Below are 18617 nucleotides of genomic sequence, written 5' to 3'. Positions count from 1 at the left end.
CCCCTGGCGCAAACACACACACACACACACACACACACACACACACATACACACACAGACACGTAGGCACACACAGACTCCAACCCCACTATTTTACCCAAAACTCACTCTCCCCTCCTCCACTCCTTTTATTCTCTTTTCTTACTCCTCACTATGGGGTCTGATCATCAATTGTGCCCTATGAAGGGAATAGGGGCTCATTTGGGACAGTTAATGGTCTGAGAGGCCTCAGGACAGCTGTGTCATGAAGCTTCACTGTAAAAGCACAGCTCAGCTTAAAGCAAACCTTTAAATAAAGGGCTGATTTCCTTGTTTCTTTGAACCTGTTGTCCTGAGGGATTTGATGAGGTCATACAGATGAACTGAATCATGTTGTTATTCCACTACCAGAAGTTACACGAAACAACACAATATATACAATCTGTACCTTATGGGATGCCTTTCAAAGTGTTTAAGAGAAAGATGAAGACTTTTCACTCTGATTTCTATTTCTGTGCTCTGTCCTGGGATGGCTGCCTTCTAATCTGTCGTTTGACTCAGTCTGACGTTTTGTCTGCTCCCGTGACGCCCTCACCCAATCTGAAGCAGAGGCCTTTGTCGTCGTCGTCTCGTGGAGCCATGCCTTCCCCAGGTAATGTCCTGAGATGCTTCCAGGCAGACAGCATTTACCAAATAGGCCTACATCACTGGCCAAATGGGTGCATTAGAGGGGGTTTTTGCCAGCGATTTTCTTAACACCTTGTGTAGAAGAGCATTTCCCCTGAGGGGATTTTTCATAGACTTAAACGTCTTCACAGGCTTCTACAGCTCCAGACAAAAATTAAGAGACCCTTTTCATTCCTTTGCCAAATAAGTCGAAAAGGAAGGTTTTGAGTGAGGAACAGAAGGGTTAAAATGAAGAGACCACTGCAAATGTAACACTTCTATTCCTCAGCCTTTTCACCACTACTACTATTACTACTACCACCACTACTACTACTACTACTACCACTACCACTACCGCCACCACTACTACCTACATTACTACTACCACCACTACTACTACTACTGCTACTACTGCTACTACTACTACTACCACTACCGCCACCACTACTACCTACATTACTACTACTACCACCACCACTACTACTACAACTAATACTACCACCCCTACTACTACTAGTACTAGTACTACTACTACCGCCACCACTACTACCTACATTACTACTACTACCACCACCACTACTACTGCTACTACTACTATTACTACCACCGCTACTACTACTATTACTACCACCACTACTACTACTACTACTACTACTACTATAACTAATACTACCACCCCTACTACTACTAGTACTAGTACTACTACTAATACCACCACCATTACTCCTACTCCTACTACCACAACCACTACTACTACTACTACCAATACTACTACTACTAATACTACTACTACTATTAATACCTAAATCTGATCTCCCTGCATCACACACACACACACACACACACACACACTGCTAGTGTCAATGTTTAAATGTCTGAATGTCTTTAGAGAATATTAACTGATTATTAATTCTGGGCATGTCTGAATGTCCTTAGAGAATATTAACTGATTATTAATTCTGGGCATGTCTGAATGTCTTTAGAGAATATTAACTGATTATTAATTCTGGGCATGTCTGAATGTCTTTAGAGAATATTAACTGATTATTAATTCTGGGCATGTCTGAATGTCCTTAGAGAATATTAACTGATTATTAATTCTGGGCATGTCTGAATGTCCTTAGAGAAGTTTCACTGATCAGGTGATTAGGTGTCGCTCCCCCAACCCTGGGTTTCTAAAATTCAGATGTTATGACATGAAATTAGAGGAATTCAAGTGGTGTGTGTGTTTTGCTGGGGTGGGGTTCACTGGCAACATGTTCATGAGATTTCAGTCATTTCTGTTATGAGCCTTTTAAAACTGGAATGTGGGAAGTGTTCTCAGGTTTGGTTTATATAAATTACTGACATTTGTTGTACTAGGTATGACTGCTTTAAATTTCTCTGCTCTCAAATACCCACATCAAAAAAAAAAATTGAAATTATTAAAATGTTTTTCTTTGCCTATTGCCCACAGATTTAAGCAAAGAAAGCATCAGCACTTCAAAGAAGAGGACCAAGAAATCAGGAATCAGGAGTGATGAAAACTTAGGTGAGACAAGAAATAGAGATAGAAAGATATGGACATTTAGGTGCGAGAATAAAAGAGAGCGGTATTGAATGAGATGGACAGTCAGGTAGAAGAGACAAGTGTGAAAGGGACTGGGGCTTTGGCCGTGGTGGCATGGTTGTTTGTGATTGGGATTCTGAAGAGATGTCTTTGTCAGGGTTGGGGTCCATTGAAGTCACACAAGGCACAAGTTCCACAATAGGAGATAAAAAGGAGGGATTCTAAAATCCCATAAACCTCTGATCACCGTTCAGCATGGGTGAACTTCCCCACGGTCACTGGGCAAAACAAAGATTTGGCATCAACATCAACAAACCTACAACCAGTTTATAAATGTACTGACCACTGGTCAATCCTGCAGAAACAGGCCACACACTGGTCCCACTGATAATGCTGCAGAAACAGGCCACACACTGGTCCCACTGATAATCTTGCAGAAAAAGGCCACACACTGATCCCACTGATAATGCTGAAGAAACAGGCCACACACTGGTCCCACTGATAATGCTGAAGAAACAGGCCACACACTGATTCCACTGATAATCTTGCAGAAACAGGCCACACACTGATTCCACTGATAATGCTGCAGAAACAGGCCACACACTGGTCCCACTGATAATGCTGAAGAAACAGGCCACACACTGATTCCACTGATAATCTTGCAGAAACAGGCCACACACTGATTCCACTGATAATGCTGCAGAAACAGGCCACACACTGATCCCACTGATAATGCTGGAGAAACAGGCCACACACTGATCCCACTGATAATGCTGCAGAAACAGGCCACACACTGGTCCCACAAATTTGTCAAATTATTTTTATTGTCTAATGCACAATAATATAGTGTCGTTCTGAGCAGTGAAATTCTTATGACATGGCATACAACATCTACGCAGTAGCATTAAATAAAATATAAAGCAAAAAGTAGAACAAATATATACTTAACAGTGTAAACTAGCAGCAATTCTAAAGAGTTTAGAAAATGGGTATATGGACAATATGAAAGAAATATTAAAAACTATGAATAAATCATTGTTGTCAAGGCTACACGCTAATGATCTGCCCTTTTTCCTAACCAAGGGATCTCTTTCACTGCCCTTTGCCTGTTTGATAAGGACATTCTTATGACATGAAATCCAATTCAAATTTGTATTTTCCACTTGTTTCATAAAGGACAAGTTCCTCATGGATGTCCCACCTGTTGATATTATCAGTTATAGATGAGGATGTGATCTGCACAGAGATGTTCATCAGGATGTTCCAGCTGTTGATATTATTATCAGTTATAGATGAGGATGTGATCTGCACAGAGATGTTCATCAGGATGTTCCAGCTGTTGATATTATTATCAGTTATAGATGAGGATGTGATCTACACAGAGATGTTCATCAGGATGTTCCAGCTGTTGATATTATTATCAGTTATAGATGAGGATGTGATCTGCACAGAGATGTTCATCAGGATGTTCCAGCTGTTGATATTATTATCAGTTATAGATGAGGATGTGATCTGCACAGAGATGTTCATCTGGATGTTCCAGCTGTTGATATTATTATCAGTTATAGATGAGGATGTGATCTGCACAGAGATGTTCATCAGGATGTTCCAGCTGTTGATATTATTATCAGTTATAGATGAGGATGTGATCTGCACAGAGATGTTCATCAGGATGTTCCAGCTGTTGATATTATTATCAGTTATAGATGAGGATGTGATCTACACAGAGATGTTCATCAGGATGTTCCAGCTGTTGATATTATTATCAGTTATAGATGAGGATGTGATCTGCACAGAGATGTTCATCAGGATGTTCCAGCTGTTGATATTATTATCAGTTATAGATGAGGATGTGATCTGCACAGAGATGTTCATCTGGATGTTCCAGCTGTTGTTAGTAAATAGTGAACAATAAATGTTCAAGAATTGCACCCTGTGGCACTGTGTTATGTTCTCATCAGTTGCTTTTTTCTTCTTCTTTTGTGATTATTTATCTCTCTGTCTTCCTCTCTGTTGCTCTGTGTCTCTCTCTCTTCCTTTCTGTTGCTCTGTGTCTCTCTTCCTCTCTGTTGCTCTGTGTCTCTCTTCCTCTCTGTTGCTCTGTGTCTTTCTTCCTTTCTGTTGCTCTGTGTCTCTCTTCCTCTCTGTTGCTTTGTGTCTCTCTTCCTCTCTGTTGCTCTGTGTCTCTCTTCCTCTCTGTTGCTCTGTGTCTCTCTTCCTCTCTGTTGCTCCGTGTCTCAGGCTTACACCCTGTGTGGTTCTTTATGTATCTCTGTGTGTTTCATTGTGCTGTGTTTTGCCTTGCCACACCCAGAGGAAAGCGGTGCCTATAGAGAGGTTCTGAAGATGCAGCAGGACCTGGTTCGGTCTTTAACCAAACAGAACCAGGTCCTTGGGGCAGACAAAAGGGATCTGGAGCAACGGTGTACAGAACAGAGTTTTCAACTGCAGCAGAGCTTCCAGAGGATCCAGAGTCTTGAGAAGGAATTCAGCAAGGCCCCTGAAACCATGGCAGGTAGGGTGGAGGCTGGTGGATGGAGACTGGTGGGCGGATAATGAGTGGTGGGTGGAGACTGGTGGGTTGAACACTGGCAAGGTGGAGACTGATGGGTGGAGACTGGTGGGAAGAGACTGTAGGGTGTCCTGACGGCAGGTCAACAGTTTAATAGACTGTGGGGTGTTGTGTCCTGACGGCAGGTCAACAGTGTAATAGACTGTGGGGTGTTGTGTCCTGACGGCAGGTCAACAGTGTAATAGACTGTGGGGTGTTGTGTCCTGACGGCAGGTCAACAGTGTAATAGACTGTGGGGTGTTGTGTCCTGACGGCAGGTCAACAGTGTAATAGACTGTGGGGTGTTGTGTCCTGACGGCAGGTCAACAGTGTAATAGACTGTGGGGTGTTGTGTCCTGTCGGCAGGTCAACAGTGTAATAGACTGTGGGGTGTTGTGTCCTGACGGCAGGTCAACAGTGTAATAGACTGTGGGGTGTTGTGTCCTGACGGCAGGTCAACAGTGTAATAGACTGTGGGGTGTTGTGTCCTGACGGCAGGTCAACAGTGTAATAGACTGTGGGGTGTTGTGTCCTGACGGCAGGTCAACAGTGTAATAGACTGTGGGGTGTTGTGTCCTGACGGCAGGTCAACAGTGTAATAGACTGTGGGGTGTTGTGTCCTGACGGCAGGTCAACAGTGTAATAGACTGTGGGGTGTTGTGTCCTGACGGCAGGTCAACAGTGTAATAGACTGTGGGGTGTTGTGTCCTGACGGCAGGTCAACAGTGTAATAGACTGTGGGGTGTTGTGTCCTGACGGCAGGTCAACAGTGTAATAGACTGTGGGGTGTTGTGTCCTGACGGCAGGTCAACAGGCTGAATTACTCAATCTGAGGCACCAGGCCCAGGAGTTGGTGGATGAGAACGACAGCCTGAAGATGACCGTCCATCGACTGAACGTGGAGCTCAGCCGCTACCAGACACGCTTCAGACCGCTGACCAAGGAAGAGGTAAATACATCTAACCCTGAGCCCAACCCTCATATTACCCAACCATAGCTAGCATAACTCTTATGACTGCTGTCTCAAGAAAGTGTTAAGGATTTAGTGTTAAGGAACAGGATTTGGTTCACATTTCAGTTCCAGTGAAGTCATGAGGTTTACTTACCTTCCATTTCAAAAAGGGTTTATTTGTTTTTCACTTGGAAAATTCCGAATTGGAATGTGATATACTTTCTTTTGCTGCCAAATTTTCTAATGTCCCAAGCAGTGTTGGGGGTAACATGGTAACAGTAGTCAGACTAACACGTTACAGTAGTCAGACTACCAAACCCACGCGTCCAGCTCCCATTCATTCAAATCGATGTGTAGCGTCGACAAGCAGTTTGTGCATTGGAAGGCTGATCTGCGTGATTCAGGCTTGATAAGCAGCTTACTATGTTGACTATGTCACTATTACCAATCACAGAGGCGGCTGTTATGTTTTGCTGGAATCTCTTGCCTGTTGGACAACCGAAGTTCGATCCCAAAACTAGTTGCTTTATGCGAACTGTAACCACAGTGGGGAGAACAACTATTTGATACACTGCCGATTTTGCAGGTTTTCCTACTTACAAAGCATGTAGAAGTCTGTCATTTTTATCATAGGTACACTTCAACTGTGAGTGACAGAATATAAAACAAAAATCCAGAAAATCATATTGTATGATTTTTAACTAATTAATTAGCATTTTATTGCATGACATAAATATTTGATACATCAGAAAAGCAGAACTTAATATTTGGTACAGAAACCTTTGTTTGCAATTACAGAGATCATATGTTTCCTGTAGTTCTTGACCAGGTTTGCACACACTGCAGCAGGGATTTTGGCCCACTCCTCCATACAGACCTTCTCCAGATCCTTCAGGTTTTGGGGCTGTCGCTGGGCAATACAGACTTTCAGCTCCCCCCAAAGATTTTCTATTGGGTTCAGGTCTGGAGACTGGCTAGTCCACTCCAGGACCTTGAGATGCTTCTTACGGAGCCACTCCTAACCCTGGCTGTCTGTTTCGAGTCATTGTTATGCTGGAAGACACAGCCTCGACCCATCTTCAATGCTCTTACTGAGGGAAGGACGGACGGGCCTGGACATGCGCTGGCTTGAGCAGGGGGACCTTTTGTGCGCTGCAGGATTTTAATCCATGACGGCGTAGCGTGTTACTAATGGTTTTCTTTGAGACTGTGGTCCCAGCTCTCTTCAGGTCATTGACCAGGTGCTGCCGTGTAGTTCTGGGCTGATCCCTCACCTTCTTCATGATCATTGATGCCCCACGAGGTGAGATCTTGCATGGAGCCCAGGCCGAGGGAGATTGACCGTCATCTTGAACTTCTTCCATTTTCTAATAATTGCACCAACATTTGTTGCCTTCTTACCAAGCTGCTTGCCTATTTTCCTGTAGCCCATCCCAGCCTTGTACAGGTCTACAGTTTTCAAAATGTGATCAAAAGGTGATCAAATACCAATGTCGTGCAATAAAATGCAAATTAATGATTTAAAAATCATACAATGTGATTTTCAGGATTTTGTTTTTAGATTCCGTCTCTCACAGTTGAAGAGTACCTGCAAAATCGGCAGTGTATCAAATACTTGTTCTCCCAACTCTACTAACTGTTATTAGTTACTTTTAAAAGTTAACCAACACTGGTCCCAAGAGCTTCAATTGCTACAGATAACAAACAATTCTTTTTCTGAAAAACTCCAATATCCAGTATCTGTAAATCACACATCCCACTCTTTTTTTCCCTGAAGGTATTTTCATTTGGGCTACAATAAAATTGTCCAGCAACAGGGCATCTGAATTGTTGTGTAGATTATAATGAGTGGAAAAACATTTGATAGGGTTTACACATTTTTTGTCAGAAATGTAAAAGTGGTAATTACAAACTTTTTAAACAAGCAATGCCCTGGCTGCTGTGCAACGAAAGTCTTGCAAAAACCTGATTATTCATTTTAATACACGGTATGTGTATCTGTAGACATCCTTAGTAGGCTGATGTGGTTCTGAATGAACCCTAAACCTGAACGGGAGACACTGATATCAGTTGGCCTCATCAGCCCGAGGTGTAATCCTTCTGATGGGAAGCCTACTGGCCAGAGTCTGTAGATAACAGGCTGGGACAGGTTGCTACCTACAACAGATAACAGAAGGGGGGGTTCTTCAGAAAGTGGCATCTTATATAGGGAGTTGGATGTTATTTTGGGCTGTTAGTGTGTCTGTGGTCTATTTCCCTGCCCACTCTAATATGTGGAAGATTGGAATGAGATTGTTGCATCGGGCAGATAACAGAATGCAATTACAGACCGAGACAGAACTCAACGATTGTACGAGACGAGACAATCTGAAGTCAGTGTCGGTCAGTGCAGACTGTCGCTTCAACACGTTGTACTTCATTTGGTTTTTCTGTGCCTGGTGTTTAGTCTGGTCCGTAAAGAGCACCTCGCTAATATCCCGCACTCACTCAGCCTAAAAACAGCCTAAAAACTATTTGACCATGCTGTAAATTACATGGAGTGTTTTTGATGCATGAAAGGTAGACAAAGGGAATCGTGGAAACAAAGCAGACATTTACTTCCTGCAATGGACTTAGTCATCGTGACCGAATCCTAGCAGTTTACCCTGAATGGAGCAGTAATGGAGTTGGTACACCCTAGCTATTGAAGTTAGCCTAATACCAAACAATAGAAAATATTGCTATTAAGCCAATGAATGATAGGACAAACTACGTGGCTGTCATGAGATGCAAGGTTTGGGTCAAAAGTATAATCTCTTCGTTCATTGATTGATTTGTTGTTTAATTCCAAAATGTACATATTTTAATATTTTTTGGAGATTTCCCCTTTTTTTGGATATTGAAAAAAAAAAAAAAAAAAAAATCCTGAATATAAATGTGGTGATATGTGGATTTGAGAGAATTTCCTTCAAATTAACCTCAACCTCAATGACAGAACAGCCATTATAGGATCAAACTGCTATAAGGTTGACATGTGCAGAGATCTCCTCTAAAGACAGGGAGGGAGGGAGGTGTGGCAGACAGATAGACAGAGAGGGAGGTCAATGGAGGTGTTATGCTTCAGTTCTACCTTTCTTTGTAAGATAGTCCTACACCTAAATTGTTTTGTATTTTAAACTCCTTTGTTTCTTTGCTACTTTTTCTCATCATGTATTTTTGTAATTTTAGTAATAAACCTCCAAGAAATGATGTTCACCGTACTCAGATTGTCTCGTTGTGGGACGGTCTCCACAGAGCACCACCACCCAGCGTAGCACGCATAAAGAAAAACCTGAGCTGGGTCACAGACATCTTGTTTTCTGGTGGACAATGGAAGTCAAAGATATGCACCCCTTAAAGTTGAGAAAGGGGCCTGAAACATTTGCCAGTGGCATACCGATTAGACTAACAAGGAAATTAAAGGTCTGCGTCCCACCTGGCAGCTCTGTTGGAACGGTGGTGTATTAGCTGAGACGGTTCTACAGTCAGTCTAGATGAGGGCTTTGCTATGGAAGGTTTCTCTCTCTCTTTATCGCTTTCTCTTCTATCCATCAGAAAAGGAGGACATGGGAGTGTATATTGTGTATCTGTAACCATTATGCACTGCATATTGTTGTTCTGCGTTTGTACTGTTCAGTGACAATAATCTAAATTATTTTAGGTTGTAATCGTCCCTCATGTCTTCCAGGGCTCCAGGACCCGTGGCCTGCCACCCAAAGGACCTGCCCCTCCATGGCTGGTCAGTGCCTTCCCCCAGTTTCTCTATAAAACTGACACACATATTGACAAGGAGCCAGATAGTTAATGGGATGTGTAAATCAGGTGGCCATTTCCACTCCCTCTGTGATAGGAAGCCTAGTGGCCTAGCCGCGGAAGTCTGTGGAGTGAGATGAAACTGGGCCAACATTGTGCCGATTTTGTCATTGATGAAACATTCATCTAAGTACAGTTTTCTGTTCCCAAAAGTAGAATATTTTATGAACAGAGTGGACTACATTTACTTAGGATAACTCCACTTATGTCTTCTCCTTTCCCCTTACCTATATTTAAATGTTCTGATTTATTCACCACTGTCCATTTTCCATGTTTTCTAGGAGATCCTCTGAGGATTGTTCACAGTGGCTTTTTGTTGTTGTTTGGAAAACGCAAAATGTGATGGGTTGCTGCTTTCTTATGAATATGTCTTCATCCAACATTAATGCATCTAAATACTCTATGAGTCAAACAGCATGAAACATGCTGTTCTTTTAAACAGAACAAGAAAGGTTGTTAGAGGATTTCAACTACGGCCACTATGAACACAGATGAACAACAAACATTTCATGTGTCCATCTACTTTGACTAGCGTTAATGCAGCTGCTAACATGCATGCTTTATTATATGATCTCAATTTATAATGTGATATATCATTTTATAATGCAATACAGTGGATATAAAAGGTTTACACACCCCTGTGAAAATGACAGGTTTTTGTGATGTAAAGGAATGAGACAAAGATAAATCATGTCAGAACTTCTATAATGTGAACAATTCAATTGTAAAATAAACTGAAATATTCAAGGGGGAAAAATGAAAATAAAAAAAACGTACAATAACCTGGTTGCAAAAGTGTGCGTAACCTCTTATCACTGGGGATGCGGCTGCGGTCAGAATTAACCATTCAAACTCATGTTATATAGAAGTCTTTACACACCTGCCATCGTTTAAAGTGACTCTGATTAATCACAAATAAAGTTCAGATGTTCTAGTAGGATTTTCCTGACATTTTCTTAGTTTCTTAGCGCTTTTGCAAAGAAGAGTGGGCAAATATTGCCACGTCAAGATGAGCCATTCTAATAGACTCCTACCAAAAAGACTGAGTGCTGTAATAAAATCAAAAGGTGCTTCAGCAAAGTATTAGTTTAAGGGTGTGCACACTTATGCAACCAGTTTATTGTGAGTTTTAAATTGTTCCCCCTCAAAGATTTCAGTTTGTTTTTCAATTGAATTGTTCACGATATAGGTCACATTAAAGGTGGAAAAAGTTCTGACATGATTTATCTTTGTCTCACAAGAAACTAGCATTTTAACAGGGGTGTGTGGACCTTTTATATCCACTGTATGTATATTTATTTTCAAATGGGACTTTTAATGTGGCATATTGTCTTAAAATGTGATTCTTTTATTATTTTTTTGAATGTATCAATTTGGTAAAGGTTTTTTATATAGACCATATTCCAAATCACCTTGTGCTTTATTGCTTTAACATTTAGGATTTGACCAACCCAGTTTTTTATAATGTTATATATTATTTGTTTATATGACATATTGTTTGATAATGTTGTTTTATAATATGATATGTTGTTTCCCAAGGTGATATTGTTTTATTTCTAACTTCTGACCTTCCCTCTCAGCTGGATATGAAGTATCTGTCTCCATTGTTGCTGGCTTATGAAGATCGGTTGACTGAGAAAGAATCTCTTCTGGAGGCCTTGGAGGTACTAGCTGTGTGTGTTTCTCTGTGTGACTGTAATTTGGGACGGATCCGGAGAGCCCCTTCTAAACATATAATAATCTCTGATAAGGAAAACCTAGGAGGCTTTCAGGTTTTTTTTTTCAGGCCCTGGGGAGGGCCTTCCAGACCATCCAACAGGGGGATGTTACTGCGTATTAGCCTCTAATATCCTAACGGCTTGCTACAGTGTTGTACATGGGGACTGAGCTACGGCACTGAGGTTTGCAGGTTCATTGCCAGTATCATGCACTCATTATTATTTATTCTCTTTTATCCTTAAACCAAACCTTGAAGATGAAGTCCAAAGCTTTTTTGAATTCATGCTTATTTTTTTTACACCACCCATTTGGGGCTGAATGTGTACAGTATGTATTTACAGTGGGTACAGAAAGTATTCAGACCCCTTTACATTTTTCACTCTTTGTTTCATTGCAACCATTTGCTAAAATCCAAAAAGTTTATTTTATTTCTCATTAATGTACACTCAGCACCCCATCTTGACAGAAAAAAAACAGAAAGTAGAAATGTTTGTAAATGTATTAAAAAAGAAAAACTGAAATATCACATGGTCATAAGTATTCAGACCCTTTGCTGAGTATTGAGTAGAAGCACCCTTTTGAGCTAGTACAGCCATGAGTCTTCTTGGGAATGATGCAACAAGTTTTTCACACCTGGATTTGGGGATCCTCTGCCATTCTTCCTTGCAGATCCTCTCCAGTTCCATCAGGTTGGATGGTGAACGTTGGTGGACAGCCATTTTCAGGTCTCTCCAGAGATGCTCAATTGGGTTTAGGTCAGGGCTCTGGCTGGGCCAGTCAAGAATGGTCACAGAGTTGTTCCGAAGCCACTCCTTTGTTATTTTAGCTGTGTGCTTAGGGTCATTGTCTTTTTGGAAGGGGAACCTTCGGCCCAGTCTGAGGTCCTGAGCACTCTGGATGAGGTTTTCTTCCAGGATATCTCTGTACTTGGCCGCATTCATCTTTCCTTCAATTGCAACCAGTCGTCCTGTCCCTGCAGCTGAAAACACCCCCATAGCATGATGCTGCCACCACCATGTTTCACTGTTGGAATTGTATTGGGCAGGTGATGAGCAGTGCCTGGTTTTCTCCACGCATACTGCTTAGAATTAACGCCAAAAAGTTCAATCTTGGTCTCATTCAGACCAGAAAAAGTTATTTCTCATAGTCTGGGAGTCCTTCATGTGTTTTTTGGCAAACTCTGTGCAGGCTTTCATATGTCTTGCATTGAGGAGAGGCTTCCGTCGGGCCACTCTGCCATAAAGCCCCGACTGGTGGAGGGCTGCAGTGATAGTTGACTTTGTGGAACTTTCTCCCATCTCCCTTCTGCATCTCTGGAGCTCAGCCACAGTGATCTTTTTCGTTACCTCTCTCACCAAGGCTCTTCTCCCACGATTGCTCAGTTTGGCTGGACGGCCAGGTCTAGGAAGAGTTCTGGTCGCCCCAAACTTCTTCCATTTAAGGATTATGGAGGCCACTGTGCTCTTAGGAACCTTGAGTGCTGCAGAAATTCTTTTGTAACCTTGGCCAGATCTGAGCCTTGCCACAATTCTGTCTCTGAGCTGCTTGGGCAGTTCCTTCGACCTCATGATTCTCTCTTTCTCTGACATGCACTGTGAGCTGTAAGGTCTTATATAGACAGGTGTGTGCCTTTCCTAATCAAGTCCAATCAGTTTAATTAAACACAGCAGGACTCCAATGAAGGAGTAGAACCATCTCAAGGAGGATCAGAAGAAATGGACAGCATGTGAGTTAAATATGAGTGTCACAGCAAAGGGTCTGAATACTTATGACCATGTGATATTTCAGTTTTTCTTTTTCAATACATTTGCAAACATTTCTACATTTCTGTTTTTTCTGTCAAGATGGGGTGCTGAGTGTACATTAATGATTAGATTTTTTTTTAAAGGGTTCTGAATACTTTCCATACCCACTGTATATGTGCATACTCTTTCAATAGAAGCATTATCAAATCTCACCATGAAATTACACCTTTGAATTTGAGTGGTTTTAATGACACACACTACCGTTTAAATATTTTGGGGTCACTTAGAAATGTCCTTGTTTTTTAAAGAAAAGCAAATTTGCTGTTCATTAAAACAATATCAAATTGATCAGAAATTCTGTGTTGACATTGTTATTGTTGTAAATGACTATTGTAGCTGGAAATGGCAGATTTTTAGTGGAATATCTAAATAGGTGTACATAGGTGTGTGTATGTACGTAGGTGTACATAGGTGTGTGTATGTACATAGGTGTACATAGGTGTGTGTATGTACATAGGTGTACATAGGTGTGTGTATGTACGTAAGTGTACATAGGTGTGTGTATGTACGTAGGTGTACATAGGCCATTATCAGCAACCCTCTGTCCTGTGTTTGCTAATCCAAGTTAATCATATTAAAAGGCTATGTGATCACTAGAAAAGTATTTTGCAGTTATGTTAGCACAGCTGAAAACTGTTTCTAAGTGATCCCCAACTTTTGAAAGGTAGTGTTTATATCGGCACATATACAGGACAAATGATCTGGGACCCATTTGGCTCAACAGCGCCACTTTTACAACCAGTGGCCAAAAATCCAGGAATTTGTCTTTAGCTTTACTCTGTTGTGGTTGCTATGGTGAAAGCTTTGACAGAGAGCTCTGTAAATATTTAACATTCATTTGTTATTTGTAAGTGTTGTAAATATTTAACATTAATTTGTTGTTGAATCAAGGTGCTTGCAGCCCTGGAAAGCTTTATCGTTGGTGGTAGCCAACATGTCCTGTTGTTCTCCTTTCATCACTTTTGTTTTCCTTTAATCCTTTCATCACTATTTAAAGAGGGATAACAACCCAAAGAAAAATAATGAATATTAATATGAATGTTATTAGTATGGAATAGGGTGTAGATGTAGTGCAATATATAGAGAATAAGGTGCCATTTGGGACATGCTAAAAGTATTTGTTGTGTTTCTGCAGTGAAACAGATGAACTTGAGGTGACAGGAGCAGATATTGATGGAAATGTAAAGAGTTGATTTGATCACAGATTCTGTTGGAACTCTGCATCAGATATTCCCTTTGTGTCATTTCAACATCAAAGGATGAGCCAGGACACATACACATTATGGCCCTGTACTGTATGCACAGGCACACACACACACACACACACACACACACATACATACATAAACACACACACTTTTACTGGCTGCCAACTATAGAGGACACACACTTGAAAGACTTTCTAATTCATAGGACAAGGCCTTCCGAACCATTCCTCTGTGATGTGGTGAACTCTATAGCTGCATAAGTACTTTTCGGGGAGAATGTTCTCTTTGAGAATAAAACACACTTTAAACAGTATGAGGCCCTTTGTTCTACTAGGATCTCAAAGGGAGAAAAATAATAATATGCCTTTAGGGTTTCTCCCTTTTCTTCCCTCGCCATCATTCTTCTCCCTCTCCTCCAATCACACTTGGACATGGAGAGTTCTAATCCCTCCTTTAGGAAGTCAAGGGGCATCTTCCTTCACATCCAAAATCTTCCCCTAGCGGCGTGTAATCCTTCTCTCTCCCTTCCCTCTACCTCCTCTTTCTCCCTCCCTCTCTCCCCCCTCATATCTCCCTCCCACCTCCTCCTCTCTTCTACGTTGCTTCCTCCCTTTCTTTCTCTCTTCATCTCCCTCAGCTTCCTTTCCTCCCTCTGTCTCCCTCACTCTCAATATAATAAAAGGGCTTTATTGGCATGGAAAACATTACCAAATCAACTGGAAAATAAGAAAAATGCTATTAAAACAAAAATAATTAACCAGTGAAATAAACCATCATCCGTAATGCTATGCTAAATTGCCCACATCTCCCTCCTCTTATCACTTTCACATGAAAGTAAAATACTAGGCAGCATCTTAAGTAGTTTCATTGCTGGGTTTCAAGAGACGGGCCAACGTGAAATCACAAATTAAATCACAAATTAAAATGTAGAGCTCCTAGTTTTCATATCATTACGCTAAGTAGTAGCCTTCAAAGTTGTTACGCTAGCCAGAGCACTGACTTTATCACTGTAATGTTTGCCAGAGCTCTGAATTAATCACTGTAATGTTAGCCTAGCTAGATTACATTAACATTATTACTGTAATGTTAGCTTAGCCAGTTCACATTGACATTATTACTGTAATGTTAGCTTAGCCAGATCACATTGAGATTATTACTGTAATGTTAGCTTAGCCAGATCACATTGACATTATTACTGTAATGTTAGCTTAGCCAGATCACATTGACATTATTACTGTAATGTTATCTTAGCCAGATCACATAGACATTATCGCTGTAATGTTAGTCTTGCTAGATCATATTGACATTATCAGTGTAATTTTAGCTTAGCTAGATCACATTGACGTTGTCATTGTAATGTTATCCTAGCTTTAGCATGTGAACATCACAGTAGTGTTAGGTACGTATTTACCTAGGTTTGTATTTTCACATGTAAGCTGTAAAAACACGTAAATTGTATCCTTTAATTGATAGCTATGTGAATTGTCGCAACAAAGGGATTATTTCCATTACCTCAGAAAGAATAAAATAATAATTGGAATTATCATAATCATTTTCATTGTGTTTGGATTTACGCTGGCATGTTCGAGATGTACCAAGCAGGATACTGAGCGTAAATCACTCCCCTCTGAGGGGCTTCAATTGAAAATGGGGTGCAAGCTACCTCGGAAGGACTGATTTATTTATACATTTACTGTTGTATTGATTTGATGTGTTTTGTCTAGGATGATCTGCATAGGTTCCGGGGTCGTGTGGAAGAGGTGGTTCAGGAGAATGAGAAGTTACACCAGGAGCTGAAAGAGTCTGGAGGAGTCAGTCACAAGGAGTGGTGAGTATTGTGGAGGAGTCAGTCACAAGGAGTGGTGAGTATTGTGGAGGAGTCAGTCACAAGGAGTGGTGAGTATTGTGGAGGAGTCAGTCACAAGGAGTGGTGAGTATTGTGGAGGAGTCAGTCACAAGGTGTGGTGAGTATTGTGGAGGAGTCAGTCACAAGGAAGGGTGAGGATTGTGGAGGAGTGAGTCACAAGGAGGGGTGAGGATTGTGGAGGAGTCAGTCACAAGGAAGGGTGAGGATTGTGGAGGAGTCAGTCACAAGGAGGGGTGAGGATTGTGGAGGAGTCAGTCACAAGGAGGGGTGAGGATTGTGGAGGAGTCAGTCACAAGGAGGGGTGAGGATTGTGGGAGTATGTGTGTGACAGAAAGTGTCTTGAGTCTCTTTATCCTTTTTCCCGTGTTCCACCCTCTCTTCTCCTTCACCTCCCTCCCTGCTCCTTTCCCAGGAGACAGCTTCAGGAGCAGGCTCGCTTGGTACTACAGGAGAACCAGGTCCTGATACAGCAGTTGGAGGTGCAGCACGCCAAGGCCACAGACAGCCATGGACGACACCTAACTGAAGGCAAGAACCAGTAATCACCCTGGGACTCATCCACATCCTGAAATACCCTCATCCACATCCTGAAAACCCTCATCCACATCCTGAAATACCCTCATCCACATCCTGTGAATCCTCTTCCACATCCTGCAAAACCCTCTTCCACATCCTGCAAAACCCTCTTCCACATCCTGAAATACCCTCTTCCACATACTAAAATACTCTCTTCCACATACTAAAATACTCTCTTCCACATACTACAATACCCTCTTCCACATACTGAAATACGCTCATCCACATACTACAATACCCTCTTCCACATACTACAATACCCTCTTCCACATACTGAAATACCCTCTTCCACATACTGAAATACCCTCTTCTACATACTACAATACTCTCTTCCACATACTACAATATCCTCTTCCACATACTACAATACCCTCCTCCACATACTGAAATACCCTCTTCTACATACTGAAATACCCTCTTCCACATACTGAAATCCCCTCTTCCACATCCTGAAATCCCCTCTTCCACATCCTGAAATACTCTCTTCCACATACTACAATACTCTCTTCCACATATTACAATACCCTCTTCCACATACTACAATACTCTCTTCCACATACTACAATATCCTCTTCCACATACTACAATACCCTCTTCCACATACTGAAATACCCTCTTCCACATACTACAATACTCTCTTCCACATATTACAATACCCTCTTCCACATACTATAATACCCTCTTCCACATACTACAATACCCTCTTCCACATACTACAATACCCTCTTCCACATACTACAATACCCTCTTCCACATACTACAATACCCTCTTCCACATACTGAAATACCCTCTTCCACATACTACAATACTCTCTTCCACATACTGAAATACCCTCTTCCACTTAGTACAACCATGTAGTTTCAAACTCCACCGTAGGTAAGTCTGAAGGCAGCATTAGGAAGTTAAAGTTATCCAGGACCTCCATTAACCCGTCCCCTCTCTCCCAGTCTCTAAGCTGTCTAAGCAGCTGATGTTGCTGGAGGCAGAGAAGCAGAAGCTGGAGCAGGAGTTGGAGGACACGAAGATGGAGCTCCAGGCTCTGCAGACGGACCACCTGCAGGCTCGCTGTCATCTTGAGAACTCCGTCAGCTTGGACGAGCACCATTCTGTCACAACTAAGCTAAAACGGTAGATGGATACAGGAAAGGGATACAGACACAGCAGATACTATCGTAAACAGCTCATAGCTGCAGACACAATGTCAAACAGCTTATATTTACAGAAACAATATCAAACATTTCATACCACAGACACAAACTCAAGCAGCTTATAGCTGCAGACACAATATCAAACAGCTTATAGCTACAGACACAATCTCTAAAAGTTTATAGGTACAGACACAAAATCAAACAGCTCATAGCAAAGACACAATGTCTAACAGCTTATAGCTACATACATAATCTCAAACAGTTAATAGCTTTAGACAGACTCAAAATGTTGATAGCTACAATCTCAAACCTCATGTACTATAGCTAAAGCTGGTATTTCAGTACAAAGCAGAAAATGCTCGTATGAGTGCAGGGAGACATTACAGTCCTGTCCAAATCTATGACCAACTGACGCCTTGTTTTCGCTGTCACGAAAAGGGCTTACTTAGAATTTACTTTGGATTTCGGGATAAAGTATTAAAAGGGGGCTTTCTTGTCTTTCCACGTTCTGACAATCATTTGGAAGTTTCAGTCATATAAAGTAGGCCAAGTGGGGGTCTTGTGATCTTTGCATTCTGTAGATGCAGGATCTTAATTTGAACACTCTCTGTCAGAAGGTTTGTATTTGAAGTTCTGTAGATGCAGGATTTGAACACTCTGTGTCAGGAGGTTTGTATTTGAGGTTCTGTAGATGCAGGATTTGAACACTCTGTGTCAGGAGGTTTGTATTTGAGGTTCTGTAGATGCAGGATTTGAACTCTCTGT

The 18617-nt window shown here is 41.5% G+C and overlaps 1 protein-coding gene across 3 annotated transcripts in view; it reads left to right on the top strand.

Annotated features, from left to right (window-relative positions):
* Positions 1 to 18617, top strand: part of cep89 (centrosomal protein 89) — an 83037-nt gene that overhangs the window by 14159 nt on the left and 50261 nt on the right. For all 3 annotated transcript variants that reach the window (XM_034287065.1, XM_029114122.2, XM_034287066.1), the window contains exons 8-16: positions 541 to 631; positions 2102 to 2176; positions 4509 to 4709; positions 5552 to 5694; positions 9404 to 9454; positions 11109 to 11192; positions 15985 to 16088; positions 16540 to 16655; positions 17652 to 17832. In XM_034287065.1, coding sequence (XP_034142956.1) covers positions 541 to 631; positions 2102 to 2176; positions 4509 to 4709; positions 5552 to 5694; positions 9404 to 9454; positions 11109 to 11192; positions 15985 to 16088; positions 16540 to 16655; positions 17652 to 17832 — 1046 coding nt within the window. The remainder of the gene's footprint in view (positions 1 to 540; positions 632 to 2101; positions 2177 to 4508; positions 4710 to 5551; positions 5695 to 9403; positions 9455 to 11108; positions 11193 to 15984; positions 16089 to 16539; positions 16656 to 17651; positions 17833 to 18617) is intronic.

This window comes from Esox lucius, chromosome 17, assembly GCF_011004845.1.
Source record: "Esox lucius isolate fEsoLuc1 chromosome 17, fEsoLuc1.pri, whole genome shotgun sequence".
Taxonomy (NCBI): Eukaryota; Metazoa; Chordata; class Actinopteri; order Esociformes; family Esocidae; genus Esox; species Esox lucius.
The sequence above is the reverse complement of the archived record's forward strand: the minus strand, read 5'-3'. Positions and strand labels throughout refer to the sequence as shown.